This window comes from Haliaeetus leucocephalus, unplaced genomic scaffold, assembly GCF_000737465.1.
Source record: "Haliaeetus leucocephalus isolate CR32 unplaced genomic scaffold, Haliaeetus_leucocephalus-4.0 Scaffold1, whole genome shotgun sequence".
NCBI lineage: Eukaryota > Metazoa > Chordata > Aves > Accipitriformes > Accipitridae > Haliaeetus > Haliaeetus leucocephalus.
This window is the reverse complement of record NW_010972437.1, coordinates 1,000,286-1,017,449: the sequence shown is the minus strand read 5'-3', so window position 1 is coordinate 1,017,449 and position 17,164 is coordinate 1,000,286. Positions and strand designations below refer to the sequence as shown.

At 44.1% G+C, this 17,164-nt stretch overlaps 1 protein-coding gene across 1 annotated transcript in view; it reads left to right on the top strand.

Moving 5' to 3' along the window:
• TMEFF2 (transmembrane protein with EGF-like and two follistatin-like domains 2) overlaps nt 1–17,164 on the top strand; it is a 132,255-nt gene that overhangs the window by 83,259 nt on the left and 31,832 nt on the right. Inside the window, exons 6-7 of the mRNA XM_010569059.1 lie at nt 14,631–14,779; nt 15,964–16,023. Coding sequence (XP_010567361.1) covers nt 14,631–14,779; nt 15,964–16,023 — 209 coding nt within the window. The remainder of the gene's footprint in view (nt 1–14,630; nt 14,780–15,963; nt 16,024–17,164) is intronic.

Below are 17,164 nucleotides of genomic sequence, written 5' to 3'. Positions count from 1 at the left end.
TACAGAGGAAAGTAAAGGCACTGCAGCATGCAGTCTCTGCATTGCACAGCAGGAGATGACCAAGCAGCTTACACCCTCTTACACCTGTGTCACTTATCTTAGCCCCAACCTAAGAGCTACCTCCAGTGCCTGCCCAGAAATTAGCCCAATTCTGGCTCTGTTAACTGTTAATGTTTCATTTGGTGCATGTTCTATGGTTAAAAGATTTTGAAATAAAAAGAAAATGGCTGACTTCCAGTGTAACTCTTGAGACGCCATGTTGAGATAACTGTAGAGATACCTTGCAGTGGGCTAAGAGTCAGTAATACTGTAAAAAAGTAGCCTAAGCAACTGGAAATTGGTCAATGAAGGATTTACAATGAAAGACAAAACATCAGGAATATTAGAAAAAGCAAGATGACACCTACCTATCTATATGTTATAATTATTAAGCCTGCTCTGAGAAAGGGTCAGGTCAGTAGCTGTTATAGGAGGCTGCTCAGCCAGATCTACTGCCTGGGGCATGAGAGCTGAGTAGAGAACCCAGCCATGTTCCTTCATTTGGCCTGTGGAAAGAAGTGCCATGTGAACTGGCACAAAAATGGGAAAACTAGCAAAATACAAAATTGTAGCTTGAATTGCTGTCCACAGCACAAAGAAGAACAAAGTTGCAGCAGTTCCAGCTTAGGTGAAAGCTTCAGGCTTATTAGCAACCAGTGTCTAGACATCATGTAAGAGTCAGAAAATAAGGTCCTGAGGTGAGCATTGCATGAACGCCACAGTTCCTATCAGGTTTCTCGCTGGTAAGCTACTGAGATATTGTAGGACTCTTTCAGTGGGCAGTTTCAACTTAAAACTAGCCCAGGTGAAAAAGTGACTTTGTGCCCCACCATAGCCAGAGAAAGATCCCCACTGACTTCTAAAAGATCTTAAATCAAGCCAAGAATATGTGGTTTTCCTCTTTCTCAGCAATGAGTCTGCAGAAAAAGCAAGTAAGATATCAGAACAAGAAGTTAGCTTTATCTTCAGAGGATGTTTCTCTAAGAGCAGCTTATGGTCCAGTCCTCCAGAGTAGGAGGCAGGAATGAGCACATTGTATTTCTAAACTGAATGCACTCCTAGTGGCTTGGCTAGAAAGTTAATGCTCGGAAAAATGATGGCTTGTGTGGCCATCTGGTGAAATTGTTTTACTCTACATACATTTTATTTGGTTTTAGTTAAAAACAACCATTTTTCCCAGTCAGGTAAGTTTCACAAAATCACCTTACCATCTTTGCATCCTTCATCCTGTGCCAAAATAGCCTATTTAATTTTGCAGTGAGACTGATTCCCAGCTCCCTTAGGATGATGGTTTGGAGAATTTGACCTTTCCATCCATTGAGTCAATGCAATCCTTTAGAGACTTATGTTCATTTGACAAAGTCCTGCCTTTCCAGATTCTCAGGATTTATTTTCTTAATAACATTCTTAAAAAAAAACCTGGTTTTAACGTAAGCCAAGATTGTCTGGAGTTACTTATACTTCATAGTGTTTTATTACCAATACACTTTGGAACACTCTGGTAAATAATTCAGCCTACACAAAGAAATTGGCTATATTTTCTCTATACATCGAGGACGTCTGTTATGTAGACTATATATCACGGCTCTAAATGTTCTCAGATAAATGCAAACCCACATTGTGTTCCATCTGTACTACTCACCCAAGTAGGTCTTTTAGGGACCTTATAAGACACATCTATCTCTTATCCAAAAACTAGAATCCCTAACGTTTGGTTTTGTAATAAAAAAGACATTTTTTATCTTTTGCAGTTACAGCAAAACTCGCTGTGTGTCCAGGGGATAATACCCTATACAGTCATAAAGCTTATAGATTTTTTTTCCTTGTGCTCCTCTTTTCAGCTGCTGATCCAAACTTGGTTTTCAGTTTCAGAAGGTGAACTTCCAGCTTGTGGAAGTCAATGAAAGTTATTCCACTGGCTTCAGTGAAACAAAAGTTCTCTTCCAGTATCATAATCGTGGAGTAACTTCTCAGTAGCCAGTGGAGCCTTTCACTGGCAGAAGGGAGAACAGACTCTGTCGGAGTATACATGTGCTGTCGTTCACAGAGTGCAAAGGAATAACTTGGAAATTGTGATGATAAAAGCAGAATTTGGCTTACTGAATGCTTCAATTGCTTCAGAGGAAATATTGATTTGTGAAAAGCCAAAAAGAACTTGTGAGATTTTGGGGGGGTTTGCTTGCCTTATCATGGTGCCATGCTCCTGTAGGAGCAAGACAAAAATTCGTCTGAAATTTAAGGGGAGGAAGTCTTGTAAGCCATGTAGAGCTGTCATTTGTTTTCACAATTATTAGTCTGTCAACAGTAGAGCTGAAAAAAAAAGCTACAATAATTTTAAAAGTGTGGCTTAAAATAGCTGAATTTTCCTGTTAGGTTTCCATGGCCAAGAAGCCTATACCTATGTTCAGCATGTGGTGTGTGGACAGGATGCATGGAGGCATAGAGGGATGGGTGGTCATGGCAGAGAAGGCAGGGGGGATGGACTGGGAAAGGACAGAGGACTATGGAAGCGGGGAGAAAACCTAAAGCTGACTTGAAGCTAGTCCATTGTGCTGTTTGCTGGAGAGCGGGGAGGAGCCGCAGCGGCTGCCCACACGCAGGGGCTTAGGGAGGGTTTTGGGGACACTACTGGAAGGTGGCAGGGGTCCTCCTCCCCTGCCTTCCCTCTGCCTGGCCTGGAGGCTGAAATGGCACACCCAGCACGGAGCAGGTGAATCAAACGTTTATGTGGCGGGAACAGCTGGAAGATGCGTGGGGTAGCAGCTCGGCTGGCATCGAGGTGGTGTGGCTGTGGACTGCATTAACACCCGTCTGTGCGCGTTACAAGGGTGCACGTGTGTGACTGGGCATTGTGTGAGACAGCAACAGCATCCCTCTCTATTTTCAGGAAAAGTCCATATACCACATGTACGTGTGACAGCAGGGCAGCAAGCAACCATTTTATGTGCCCAGTTTAACAGGGGAGCAAATGAACCCAGGGTTTGGTTTTTTTACTCCTCTGCCACCAGCTGCGACTGCAGCGTTCAGTCCTAGGTAGGAAAGTGTAGCAGCCTTCTGAGCGCACACCTTTATTTGCATTTGAAGGAATGGTTTTGGCAGTCTGTTTTGTGCTCTTGCTGTAATACAGGGTGTTGTAAAGATCATGCCCGGCTCCTGCCGCTTTGTGGGAGGTACACAAAAGGATCCCTTTTGATTCTGCAAGGGCAGAGCTGTGCACGGGCGCTCCAAGGCAAAGCCACCGCTTGGTTGTGTAACCCCATGGCTGGGAGAGCCTGGGCTCACCGGGCTGTGAAAGTGCACATAAGGGATAATATGATAAACCACATCAGATATTAATGTGCATTGACACATAATCGTCTGCATACATCAAGGCATTACAGCATGAAAGAGCAAGTGCAGAGACCTTGGAGAACAACAAGCTTTTGCACCTTTTTTTCCTGTTTTCTTTTCCCCTTTTTTGTTATTTAACAATAAGCTTTCCTCCTTCCCTGGCCCCCCATTTAGCCAAAGTCATACCCTAGTAGTAAAGTGAGCGGTGCCTTCATGACGGCCTATTTAGTCGCAATAAAAAGCCGATTGGCCTAATGCGCAATCAAGAAAGGAGTGACATTTATTGCTTCAGTTTTATGATGCTGTGAACTGAGCAAGATTTGGAGCCTTACAGTGCCTTCAGGGGGCAGGAGATCACCAGCAATGAATTGTATTTATACCTTTTCCAATTTCCCACTAGCATTTTAGCAATAAATAGACTGTGTTGTTATTGAGTTTTATGTAAGTATGTTTACGAAAGCAGGAATACAACTTTGTAGCTCAGAATTACATGTGTTGGCTAAATAGATCAGCAGAGAGAATAACTATGTAAAGCACTGGGAAAGCACTTTCCAATTTATTATCAAATGTCTTAATAGAATGCTTCATCTCTTCCATCCCACTTTATGTTAACCATTAAATTAAAACTGCATCCATTGCAGAAGGTCGGAGGCTCCTTCACACACCCATGTTGGAACATCAAGGCCACGATTTGTTCACACATCCGAGCCATTAAAAATACATCCCATGCATTAAATATGAGCCTGAGGAAAACTCAATAGGAGCTGACGTACAGGGCTGACCTCGGCTCTCAGCCCCTGCAGGGTGGCAGGTGTCCCTTCCCCGTGGCGCCCATCTCCTGCCCTGGTCCTTTCCCATGCACGAGTCACAGCTAAAAGCCTGTGTGAGACGTGCCCAGATGTACAGACTTAATTGCTGTCTCTCAGCCTGCCCATTTTGTAATGAAGCTCTCCCATGCGGAGGTGCACGGGTGCCCCCGGGACGCCCGTCCCAGCCAGAGCACAGTGCTTGTGGTGCATCCCTTTCAGGAACTGCAGGTGGATTCTGCTCATCTGTGTCCCAGACCTGAAGAAAGTTACTCTCATCTTGTTAGTTTCCTGGCAAGGACGTTTCTTTGAGATGGCACATTTCATTCATTCCTTCATCTTCCTTTCCCTGGCAGCAGTACTCTCTCTTGGGGCTTGCTCCCAAAAGCACTTAGCCACTGTAGTCATCATGAGACAGCAAGAGAAGAGGCAGCATCCCCAGCCAGTAATAACACCTGGTTTTGTACAGCAGCTTTCCCCTACACACTTGAATGCTCTGACAAAAAGGAGGGTTACTACTGCTCTCTCCCTCTTGTACGTGCAGAGATTTGCTCAGGTCCCAGGCTCATACCTGTGGGCCAAGATCTCATTTTACCACTGTGCGGGATGATATGAGGTTATTTTGCTTTATTTCTGTCTGTGCAGGAGGTGTAAACAATGCCTGAAGGAAAGCCTGGAAGTATCCTCCTAAAATTTCATTAAATAGCTAGACTGGATTTTGTTTTGTAATTTAAGTCAGTTTACCAAGCAGGGTAGCCTGGAGTACACAGCCAGTTCAGGTGGTGCTGCCTCAGGCAGGTCTCCTCAGAAGTGGGAGGCACACATGTTTGAGGACGCAGAGCCGTTTATGGTGAGAGGGAGTCTGATTTTGCATGTGCGGAGGGAGTCTTTACACGGAGGAACTCTTTCACCACAGTTTTCTTCTCACTAGTTTTAGGAAGGTCACTCCTGAGCCTTGCCTTCCCCACCGGCAGTGGATGGCTCATGTGCTGCATGGGATGGGGCTTGCAGCACACTGGTATCTGCTAGCCACAAGGCCGTCATCCCTCTACTCCCACTGATAAATCAGAGTCCACCTTCTGCTTTCGGAAGTAACTTCTAGTGTTGTTAACGAAAGTGTTATCAGAAATTTGCCGTTGGTCCCAGCTGGTGCCGCAGTTCTTCGTGAGCAGACTGAGCCTTCCTGTGTGGCAAGGTCCGTGCCAGGACCTGCAGCTAGATGGTCTCCCGTGCTTCCCACCAGATGTTGCAATATTCCCACTGGCTGTTGGAGGCCGGGGCGAAACGCTGGGATTCGTGGGAACAATTCTCATTATTCTGCTGGCTTCAAGATAGGAGCGAACAATATCGGCAGTCTGAGGCACATAGCGATAAAACGTTCATGAAGGACAGTCTCAAATGTTTACAGAGGGAGAGAAACAGTCAGCAAAGCTTTGTTTTAGCACAGGCTATAGAGACGTGAAGGACACCAAGTGTAGGCAAACCATAAAAAGGCATTTATTTTATTCTGTGTGCTTTAAATAAACTTCACACGTTGGGTACCTGCAGAGACTTGAATTGGCATGTGAACAGAATTAGAATTTTCGTCTCCAGTCACACAGCTAGTGTGAGGATTTTTCCATCGCTCTTCAAACCCAGTTGTTGGCCTTATAATTCTCTAGTTTCTCTGCTTGGGTTTAAAGCATCCAGTCTAGCAAAGACTGCTTTACACAACTTAGTTCCTTTCAGATAGGAATGATATTTAAAACAAAATAAAATGAGACATTTATTTTGCCCTAAAGGTGTTAGCATACAATTCAATGTACTGTTGAGGGCACTAGAGGCATCGGGAAGCCAGATGAAGGTCATATTATAATTGGTGCTTTGAATTGTAAGAAGGAAGCAAAGGTGAAGTTTGTGATGTTTTTTGTCGAAAACTTAGTAAAGAAAGTTATGGGGAAAAAACGAAAGGAGAATTAGGAAGTGAGTTGCAGTGCCTTGCACAGCAGATTAAAGCAGTTTTCATGAGCTGTGGTGTCCAGGATGAAGCCTTGAAAACTGGTGGAGCATGGGACCAGCTCCTCACTGAGCTGGTCTGGCTCCAGGAAGGAGCCAGTGTCCAGGCAGCTCTCCTGACAGCTCTAGGTGAGGTGCCTCCAGAAGCGGTCCACGAAACCGTTTTGAAACAACTTCCATGAGCTATCATAGCAAATGTGCTCTGAAAAATCCATATGTATTTTTAAATATTGCGAGTCGCTCCCTGCTATTAAGCAGCAGCAGCAGCGTGGCAGCTGTATGGCAACTGCCCTAGCTCCTGGCTCTGCACTCCAGCTAGCCTCCCAGAGTATGTTGCATTTGGTATGCAGGGAAGGGCATCAACAAATATATTCACCACTTTAGTGCATTTTAGCTTGACATATGTCCAGTAAACAATATTTTGGTCTCTTGCAGTCCAAAAAAAAATAAAAATCACCTGATTATTCAGCGCTTCCTTCTGTTATGATGCTTTGGGGTCCTTCAAATCATTTTCATTATGCACTACATAATAATAAAAATCTCTATGCAGTATGCTGATAATTCCGTGCATGGTGTCTGTGATTTCTAATTGTTTGAGTAACAGGATGCTATTGAAATGCCATGCAGAAACATTGCATCACCCTGAGGGAATCAAGCTTTTCTTCTTTTACTCCTGGTGAAGATAAACATTTGAACAGTTGAAATAGGTAAAATATCCCAGTGAAGCCACCGTGAAAAGTAGACATGCTAAAGCCCTTAGTGCAAAAGCTGGGCTGCAAAGGACAAAAAGGAAAAATGAATTAGATAAATAAATAACATTGAATGGAAGGCACTCAGAATAAGCTGTGCTTTTTCTTCTCTTGTGATCTTAAAGCAGAAGAGAAGCACTAGCAGGCCCAGGAAAGAAATATCGCATGCTATTTTTGTGCTGCCATTATAAAATATGTATTGTTTATTGTTCTGCACTGCAGCTAAAGTTTTGCATCAGCCTCAAAAATACAGCAAAGTTTGTTTTGAAGGAGACACGCAGCGTTTCTTTTCTTTAAGCCTCTTAATGATGTTCTTAAAAGCACGGTGATAGGATTTCAATCTCCTGGCAAGCACAGGCAGGTTGTAGGGTATGATTCATAGAAAGCATAAAATATTGTGTACCTGTGTGCATTATGAATATATTTTATATATACTATTTTATATATACATATGTATGTATACCTGACATTCAGCTGTATGTGAAGCCAGGCAATGATGCCAGGCAGTTTTGTCTCCTGGCTGGAGGCATCATTGGGTGCCATCCTCTTGGGCTGTGCTCCATGTGCTGCAGGGACCACTGTAGCGCATCTGAGCTTGGCCAAGCTACCAAAATCCCTGTTGACTCTGTATTGAGGGTGCCAGGACTTTACACTAAAACTTACCTCTCTGTAAAATGGGTATAATAGTACCAAGTCATTGCTGCTATAGGGCTGTATGAGATTACTGTAAGGCTTAATGGTGTACTTGGAAATGGGTTGAGGGTCAGAGGAAGAGGCTGGTATTTATGTGGTCCTTTTGGGACTGATGTCGAAATGGAGGGGCGTGCAAGCCCTCTGGAGCAATCCCATTTAGCTGCCTGTGTGTGGGGGCAGCTTTGAGGATGACTGATGTGTTACCAAGGTGGGTAGCAGAGGTGCTGTGTCGCTGCTCCCCAGTAAAGGGGTATTGCAGGCAGTGTGTTTTAACAAGGCGCGATGCCGCAGCACACAGACGATCTGAACGGGCTAGCTGAGCTCCCGGAGGCTGGGTCTGCCCAGCCTGGTTAACCTTGCCAGTCCCTGCTTAGAGCTAGTTCAAGTATCTCTGCGTGGTGTTGTGTTGAGACATATTAAACATACCCAAAGCTGCCTGGGTAAATGAGCACTCCCACCAGCCTCCTGACACGCGGCTGAACCACGGTACAATGCGTGTTCGAATGTTGAGGCGTAATGTTAAGCCTGGCTTCATTTCAACTTGCCTGCTGGTAATGTCAACAAAGATGCCCCGTGTACCAGAAAGAAAAACCTTGCAGGAATCCAAATGATAGAGAAGGCATTTGGGACTGATCGCCAGGCTCTTTATGCAGGCGTATACTGCCAGTTTTGCTTTAAATGGGCATTTAATGTCCTACTCAGAGGGGCAGGGGGCTTGGAGAGGACCGTACTGACATCCAACCAGAAATTTGAGTTTCTGATCACCGTTTTCTAGTCAGAACAGAGGAAGATAAGAAATGTCTCTGGTGGAAATATCATAAATGTACAACAACCGTGTTTTTATTTATACACTGTTTTATGGCAAAGGGAAGGCTTTGGGCTTTTTTATGCTGCAAAATGTTGTTGGTTTTTTCCTTGCTTTCTTTATTTTTGCCTGGAGAAAATATACAACGTTTAAAATGATTGCAGAATGGAACATCACTTTCCCTGTAAAATAGTTCTCACTGAGACATGGTGGGATCTCACACTTGACCAAATTAGCATATGCGCTCAAATATCAGAGCTCTGACTAGTAAAAATAACACTAGATTTGCATTTCCACATTTTTAGCTCTCGCTTCCCTGTCTGTTTGGTTTTATGCCTTTTTTCTTGACTGACAATTCTCTTTGTGGCAGATTTATTGCTGTTCTGCTGTTTGGACCCTGTAATCAACTAGACACTTGGCTGAAGACGTTAGTCATTTCATTAAGTACTTTTTTGCAGATATCTCAGACGCAATTTTCTGTTGCTGTGGTTCCAAAAAGCAAATGACCCATGGCCAGCAAAGTCTGAATATGAATCTTTAATAAACAGAGGTAGTACAAACAATGCTCTCAGGTTTCCAAACTGCAGAGGACTAATTAAAAGATGTTGAATAGGGAAGAACTGCCATTACCATCTCGCCCTGACAAAAATATGCCTGTGTCTGTTCCCAGTGAAACTGCTCTTTTAGAAGCATTGTCTCATTTATCCTCCTTCCCATCAGAGCTACATATGAAACCTTCCTTGTTCTACGCACAGATATTGCATAGTAATTTTTTTAAATTCTTTTTCAGTAATACATTGCTGAAAACAAAGACTGAATAGTTGTCTTAGGAGTAAAGATAAAGCATGGAGTGGGGTTCTTTTTATCATCGCCCTGTCACTAATGATTATACTTTATTCATGAACTAAGGAAATATAATTATAGCATTCCCCCACACTTCATGGGCAAAGAGCCATTCTCTTGTTTTATTGAGACACCTCCTTAAAACGCAGTTCTTCCCTCCAGGGACAGTCCTTCATAGCCGTGAAGCCTCTCTTCAGTGGCATGCTCTCTGCAGGCCAAGATACTCTCTGTGCCCAGAAAAAAATACCATATGTTACTTGCAGAAGAGTGGGGAGTTAGAAGCCTGTGTGCTCACCAGTGTACTCAGCCATGCCTGGTTTATTGACCCCATTAATTTTTACAGAGACTAATTCAACAAAAAGCCAAGTTGGCTGCTCCAGCTTGGCCAAGCAGCCTGATGCAGCACATTGGCATCACTGCTGGGACACAAACCTCTCTGAGGTCTGGGCAGCTTTTTCTTCATGGCCAAGATCTGTACAGGAAATAACTACTGGTCTACTTCTGCGCTCTTCTCGTTTCCTTGGGAAGGGGAGAAGCATGTTACACAGGTGAAATAGTGACAACCACTCCCAAAATGCACATGGGTTCCCCTGTGCTGTTCAGTACATTTATTGAAGTTACTGCCTTGACAGAAGCGCAGTGGCTTGCACCCCACAGGTCAGTAACGAGGCATAAGGAGGTGCCCACCAGCATCTTACCTGCCACAGGCTTCGTTTGGCCGTGTCAGCCCTCCCATAAGCAGCCTTGTGGGCTTCTCCAGCGTGTTAGCTAGTACCACCTGCATCTGCAGAGACCTTCCAGTCCTGCCTTGATGTGATATTTTCATCAGAGATGGCTAGCAATGTCGCCAAGCTGTGCTGTAGGATGTGCCTGGGGGAGTTAGCCCAAAATCCCCTGAGGAAGTGGCCAGGTGCCCCCATTGGACAGTCTTTTTAGTTTGTTTTGGTTTTTTTGCTTTCGTGATCACTGAAATAACTAAGTGGATTGCTAGATGTTCAGCTCCTCCAAGATTTTCATCATATGCAATGAAATGGAATAAAATAAAGCATATAAAAGAAGTGGAATTCATCAGAGACTATCATAATGACCTGGAAGAATAGACATAAGAAAGTGAGCCTTGTTTAATGATTGTTTACAGTGACAGCCCAAATTTTAACCAATTAACATATGAGCCCGTTACTTGAAAGATACGATGGGCCTGTGGGACAGCATTCAGTATTTCTTCCTTTCTCAGGGGAGCTGCAGGGTATCGGCTGACATCTTGGAAGCACTACTTCCTCACAGATGCTTTTAAAGCTGCTTTCCTGACTGCAGAAGGCATAGTTAAGCCTTACACGTGTATTTTGCGTATGCTCTTGGGTACAGTTTCATCCTGTGACCCCCTAGGAGACCTCATTGACCTTCTCACAGCTTCTTGAGCCAGAGGAAAGCTCAGTCAGCCTTTATATTGCCAAGCTTTCTTCAGCGCTACACTTAGGAACACAGAAACCAGATAGATTTATTGACATAACTATAATCAGAAGTTATAGCCAGGATGATAAAATGGTCAAATGATCAAATTACTTAAAATTAGAGGCGTACGGAAGTGCCTTGGGGACCGGGAGGCTGCAGGCAGGCAGCGGCCTGCCGGCCAGCCACGTGGCAGCGGGCTGCGTGCTGCCAGCCCCGTGCGGGCAGGAGGACCAGGGGAGAGCCCCGGGACCAGTACAGCCAGCGACCAAAAGAGGTGAGGCTGCTCCGATTTTGTCACTCCTGAAAGAACGAGAAGGTGGCGGGGCAGAGCCTGGACAAAGTTGCGGGTTGAGTGTGAGATGGGAAGCACCAGCGCTGGGTGCTAGCGAGGAGCAGAATGGGATTTCTGGGCATGACAAGTGTTGGGGTGAGGCTCTCTTTGGGGCAGGGGATTCCTGTGTCCCACAGGATCTGAAGTCTTGTACACCATTAGGACTCTCGCCTAATGTACGCCCTAGGGGCCAAGCGGGGACGTCACAGTTTGGTTCTGCTTGTTTAATAGGAGACAGTCCCACTTCTGCGTTTTATAATGCTTCAAGAAGTGAAGGCACCTTTACCTACGGCTACAGGATTTCATTCAATCAAATATGTTAAGTGCCATTCGTTTTGTATTTATTACATCGCTGGTGGATCCCGCTTAAGAATGACGTATGCTCTGTGGCCGCATGTGCCCGGGCACGCACATTTGGAGTAAATGCCCCACCTTTTTCTCGGTAATTTATTCTTCTGGACTTTGGGGGCATGGTTGAAATGGCAGGCTGCTTGTTCCTCTAGTTTGAAAAAACATGTTTGAATATACTGTCATTTTCCCTGATAAGAAGAGCACTATAAATTAAACAGAGTCAGCAACCCAGGCACATTAATCTTCCTGATGCAATCCTACCTTTAGCATTTCCTGACATATATTTGATGTTGACTTAATTGTGCGGCCTTAAAGTAGGATTTGAGTATATAAGTGCAAAAGCACTAAGAAACTGCAGATGCAAGCTAGAAGCTGTCCGCTGAAAACTGTGCGAGGGGTGGATGATGCACAGATCCTTGCAGCAAGGAGACTGAGGCGACAAGTTTATTGTGGTGTTTTTCACCACCCAGCTAGTCAACCCTGAAAATCAGGCTTCATGCAGGACATCTTATAAGACTTGAGCAAATAGTGTCATCCGGAGGGTGTCCCTTTCTGCCTTCCCTCACACACGAGCAATCTGACGTCAGCACAAGTAGTGCGTGGTTCATGGTGCTTGCGTGGTGCGTCCTCATAATGCAGCATGTGGCTACGGAGATCTTGCTTGGAAAGAAAGGCTGCTCTCGCAGTTAAGATTTTAGAATGGAGTTGAGAAATGTCTTCGTTCTCTTCTCACTTTTAGTGAAAGAGGTCAGAAAAGTCATTTTGGAACTTTGTTTTTTGGAAGGTATCAAAAGATGCAAATAAGTGCCTAATGGGCTCTGAAACAGTCTTTGAAATCAGTGGGAGGTAGGTCTCTGAGATTTCAAAAATCCCCCACAAAGTGTTTGCATGCATCTTTAAGCATCTAAACACCTTTAAAAATATGTCTCTTAAGTGCCTAACTCTGAGCATAGGTTCCTACATCCCCTAGGCATTTTTGAAATTGCATCCAAATTTGCTTAGATTTCCCCTAAAGAGCACCCTTTTGTTTTAATTTTCTTGTTGACTTAATTTTCTCTTGACTTGAGACATAATATATATTAACCTACGCTCATTTTTTGTAGCAAAATGTAGGGAAGTGAAGCTGTTTCTGAGCTGTTTTATTACAAAAAAGGAGCATATGGCTGATTGTGTCCCATCTGAAATGCAAATGGTGGAGCTACGTGGAAAGAATTGCTATTACTTGAGCAGTAAATGTTTCCTAATGAAGTGAATTTGACTAAGGTGGGAAGCTGGAAATGGATGTGGGAAGAAATGACAACGGTTAATATTTCAGTGGAGCAGAACATTCTTATTCCACTGATAAGGAGGTTCTTAGGAAATGGACTGGATTTTTTTTCTTCTATTCCGTATGTTCATCAGTGTGGTGAAATTGTTACACAGGGAGCTAGACTCTTTTCTTCCACTAGTTACAAAATCATGTACTTTATAACCACAGCTTTTCACCATTGGCCTCTTTTTGAGCAGAAGTTTTCTCTATTTTGTGAACATTTGGGGAAAATAGACCTATCCAATGTAAAGAAAGTCCGAAAGAAGACGAGTACTGGTTCCACTGATTTTCATCACCCTGGGCACGTTTGCAGAGGCCAGAGGCCAGAGGGGGTGTTGGAGAAATCTGACCCATGCTGTCTAATTTCCTGTGCTTCCTCTTTCCACCGAAGTTTTTCTCTTGTGTATATCCCTCTGCACTTCCAGTGGTCAAAGCTGTCCAGATGTCTGCTGCGAATGGAAGGTGAACTGACTTTTAAACACTTTCTTAAATCAAGCAGCGAGGCTAGAGGCTGACATTTCCATTACTTAACTTTCCAAAGGGAGAGCTATGGAGTCGGCGCTGTGAGGTTCAGCGCAACCAGTGGGCTGGAGATAGAGCATCGGTCACGTTACTTTGCCTTAAATGTCAGAAGGAGCCGGCAAGACTTTAGATAGCAGCATGTGCACAATTACGTGCTCAGAGGAGCTGAAGCAGCTGCCAGGTTAAGACCTCTGGCTTTGTCCCCGAGCAGGATCACATCGGTGTTAATGCAAGCGTTGCTGCGGCTGAGCTGTCTGTTACATGGCACGGTCGGGGGACAGAAGATTAGCATGCCTTTCCCTTGCCGATGCCCAAGGGTGTCTGACATCACTAATGATAATGAAATAGGAGAAACCTAAAGGAAAAAGGCTGCAGCCTGCTGTTGATGGAAGTAATTAGGTTTCTTCATCTTCTGGGCAATGGCAAGACTTGCTGGGATCAGGACGTGTCCACATTAGTGTGTTAGTTCAGATCCAGACCAGACTTTTGAAGTGAATCCCCCACTGTGCTTTGGTTCATGTCTCAGGGCAGCCCAGGAGCTCTGGAGATGCCCTAAGCTCCCTGAGGACAGGGCTACCACTGCCCTACCCGCACTTGCCCGCACTCTGCTCTCAGCCATGGGAGCCTTCACCCCGCACAGAGCACGTTGCCAGGTCGTGAGCGGGCACTGACCTTCCTGGGTGACACCTGGGTAAGGCTTTTTGATTGCTGAGATATTCAAATGCTTCAGAAAGTGCTTGTGCACAAAGTCTCTCCTAAAAACAGCATTCCCCTGGTTTTAATACTGAGTAGCCTCACCACATCCAGGAGCTGGGGGAGGTCCCACTGGCCCTAGGCACAGGGTGAGTACAGTTGCATCACTACTGTCAGTCTCAGTCTTGGCGGGTGCTTTTATCCCAGTAGGGTGAGATGAGGCTTCAGTATCACATCTTTTATTATGATCAGAGTGCCTGTAGGTGCTGTAACTATTATCAGAATTAAATCATAAATCAATATAAACCCACATTTATACAGTGTTACATATGATGGGCAGCACCTCGATAGAGGTGAATTTTGTGGCTTCTTTAATTGCAAGAGGGCACAGTAGCTTGAATTATTGACATATCTGCTTGGGTACTCTTTGGTTTACATGAAATTACAAGTGGTAATGCTGCGGCGTAGTTTTCCATGTATAACACTCTTTTTTACCTTTCCTTTTGCTTGCTTTTCTTTTCTGTGTCTCTTCCCTCTCCCCACATTTCATTTCCAAATGACCTCTTGACAGAACTTTCCACTTTCATTCTGTTGATTTGCATTGTGCAGTCAGGAAAATACAAACACACTTATTTCTGAGATGTATTTATGATGTCATGAAAAAACTTTCTCATATTAGCCTCTTCTTTTTTCTCTTTCTTTATCTTTTCAGGTGTGTGTGCAACATTGACTGTTCTCAAACCAACTTCAATCCTCTTTGCGCTTCCGATGGGAAATCTTATGATAATGCATGTCAAATCAAAGAGGCATCATGCCAGAAACAGGAGAAAATTGAAGTCATGTCTTTGGGTCGATGTCAAGGTAACTCTCATAACAAAACTCATTTCAAAGAATGTTTTCAATTTTTGTTCGGGGAAAAAAAAAAAGAACCGGGGCTGGCTTCTTATTTGGCACCTCTTACATTTCCATTAGACTCTTGCAATTTATATTGTAGAGCACAGGCTGCGGGAGGGAGCAGAGCCCTCCACGGTACAGATGCCAAGCGAGGCGCGAGGAGTGGTGCGCATAACCCTTCCCACACCCTGCCCACAGCGGCAGGGGACTGTCCAGCCCTGCACTGGTTTCAAAATCAGGCACCTGTACTTTGCCCAGAGCAGCTTGCCCAGAGCTCTGCTCTCTGGGTAGGAGCTGTAGCAGGACAGCAGGAGAGCCCCACAGACACATCTTGCCACCCAGGATGGATCCTCTGTTGCTCCCTTAACTGGAGCAGCAGGAAGCAATCTCAGGAGGCCAAAGACGTGCTCCCAAACACAGTGCTGGTGCTTGTTTCTCACGTGTCCTGCGCTGGGCCCATGAGGTGCCAAAGGTGCCTGGAAGGAAATTTTGCTAATAGCAGCTCAAGACTCTCTGTGTTTCTCCATGAATGCCATGCTTCTCTGTGCCCAGCTCATGGGCTACTGCATCACCTGTAACCCTTGAGTTGACTTTAAAAGGTCTATTTTGTTCTAAAATAAAAATGAAGAAAATTTGCCTTTAAATAGCTCCCGTAAATAAAGTGTCTCCTGAGGCTCAGACTCTTAATAGCTTTTTTTCCCCTTAGCTTCTGACCTATAAATCCCCAGTACGACTACTTACAAGGCCGTACCATACAGGTGTATTAAACACATTCTAGTTTATTTCTATCTCTTTAAAGTTAACCACCCTACATGGCAGTTCATTTCAGGCTACGTATTAAAACTCCCCAATTACTTCAAATAGAGCAGGAATGACAACTCCTGCTTCATACTGATATATTTATCCCAGCTGCAATCTGTTATCACGTATTGTTAGAAAAAAATGTGTTTTCTTAATGGAAGATGTTTCATGTTTCATTCCAAAAAGCCGGATCCTGCTGTTTTCACCTGGCAGACCCAGGGGAGCCTTGCAGCCAGCAGCGATGCTGTGCATGCAAGCGAAGCTACATTTGCCTGGGCACTGGTGGATGGGGTATATTCTGTATCAAGTACAGGCTCCCCAAGCAATTCAACATATTTCTTTTCACACAGATAATACTACAACAACTACAAAATCGGAAGATGGGCATTACGCAAGAACAGATTATGCAGGTACGGTTCCTATTCTATGAGAATCACAATTCACAGGAACTTTCTAAGTCTCTTTTGTCGTCCGTTTCCTAAGGTGAGGTGTTCTCATCTTCTAGTATGGTTTTCTTGGTTTACTTTAAGAAAACACTACCTTCACATTACTCTTTCTTTTGCTAGAAACTCTTTTTCTTCTTAATAAATGGGCTTCTTCCATTTTTGTAAACGTAGAGATATTCTGGCCATAAAACACCTGTTCTGGCAGCGGAAATAAGTACTGTAAACTACTTGCCAGAATTAGCAGACATTATGAAAGTTATTGAATCAGTGCACTAGATTATGCATGTTTTTGTCACGATATGCAGGTTTAAGAAAGTGAAAGTCCAGAGCATAGCACAGCTGTGATACCATGAAATGTTGCCATAATAGTTAATATTACCTGTTGGTGTTTAACTATGAAGTTAATAAGGTTCTTAAAATGTTTTTTTTTTTTCTAAGTGATAAATGGTTTTAATTTATTTAGAAGCTACAATAAAATATAATGGCTGAATAGCCTTATATGGTGTTTGAAATTAAAAACATGTAAATACTAGTGAGGTTTGGAAGACATATTTTACACCCTTTGCCTGGGAGGATTGATTTAGAAATTGAATTTGTGTGTGCGTGCGCGTGTGTGCGCACACGTGCATGCAGATATTCACAGCTCACACTGAGAATTCAAGCCTTTGGGAAGGTATTGTGAAAATGGGTCAGGTGATGCATTCATTGCTTAGGGTTGTGATCTTTCTGTGTTTTGAAAGTATGTAGAGAGAGTAGGTGCAGATTGCTGGGTTTACCCGAGCAGCTTGCTGCATGGCTTAGGTGAAATCCAGCTGATGGCTTCACAGGTCTTAACATTTCTTACTGGGAGACTCCTCTGACAATAGTTAATTCAGCTGGTCATCTCTTGTGAGGGCCCTTTATGCATGACGTCCCTGTGTTAATAGGGTACCCAGCCGTTAGAAATGATTGTTCTGTTCCTACTTAAAAATGGTGCGTGATGATTAAAACATAGAGCTATGAATAAATGATGTCTCGGTGAGGCAGAGGAGTGCTAGGTGTTGGGGGTGGCTGCAGCATGAAGCAGAGAGGGTAGAAATTTCTGTGGAAAGTAAATGCTGGGATT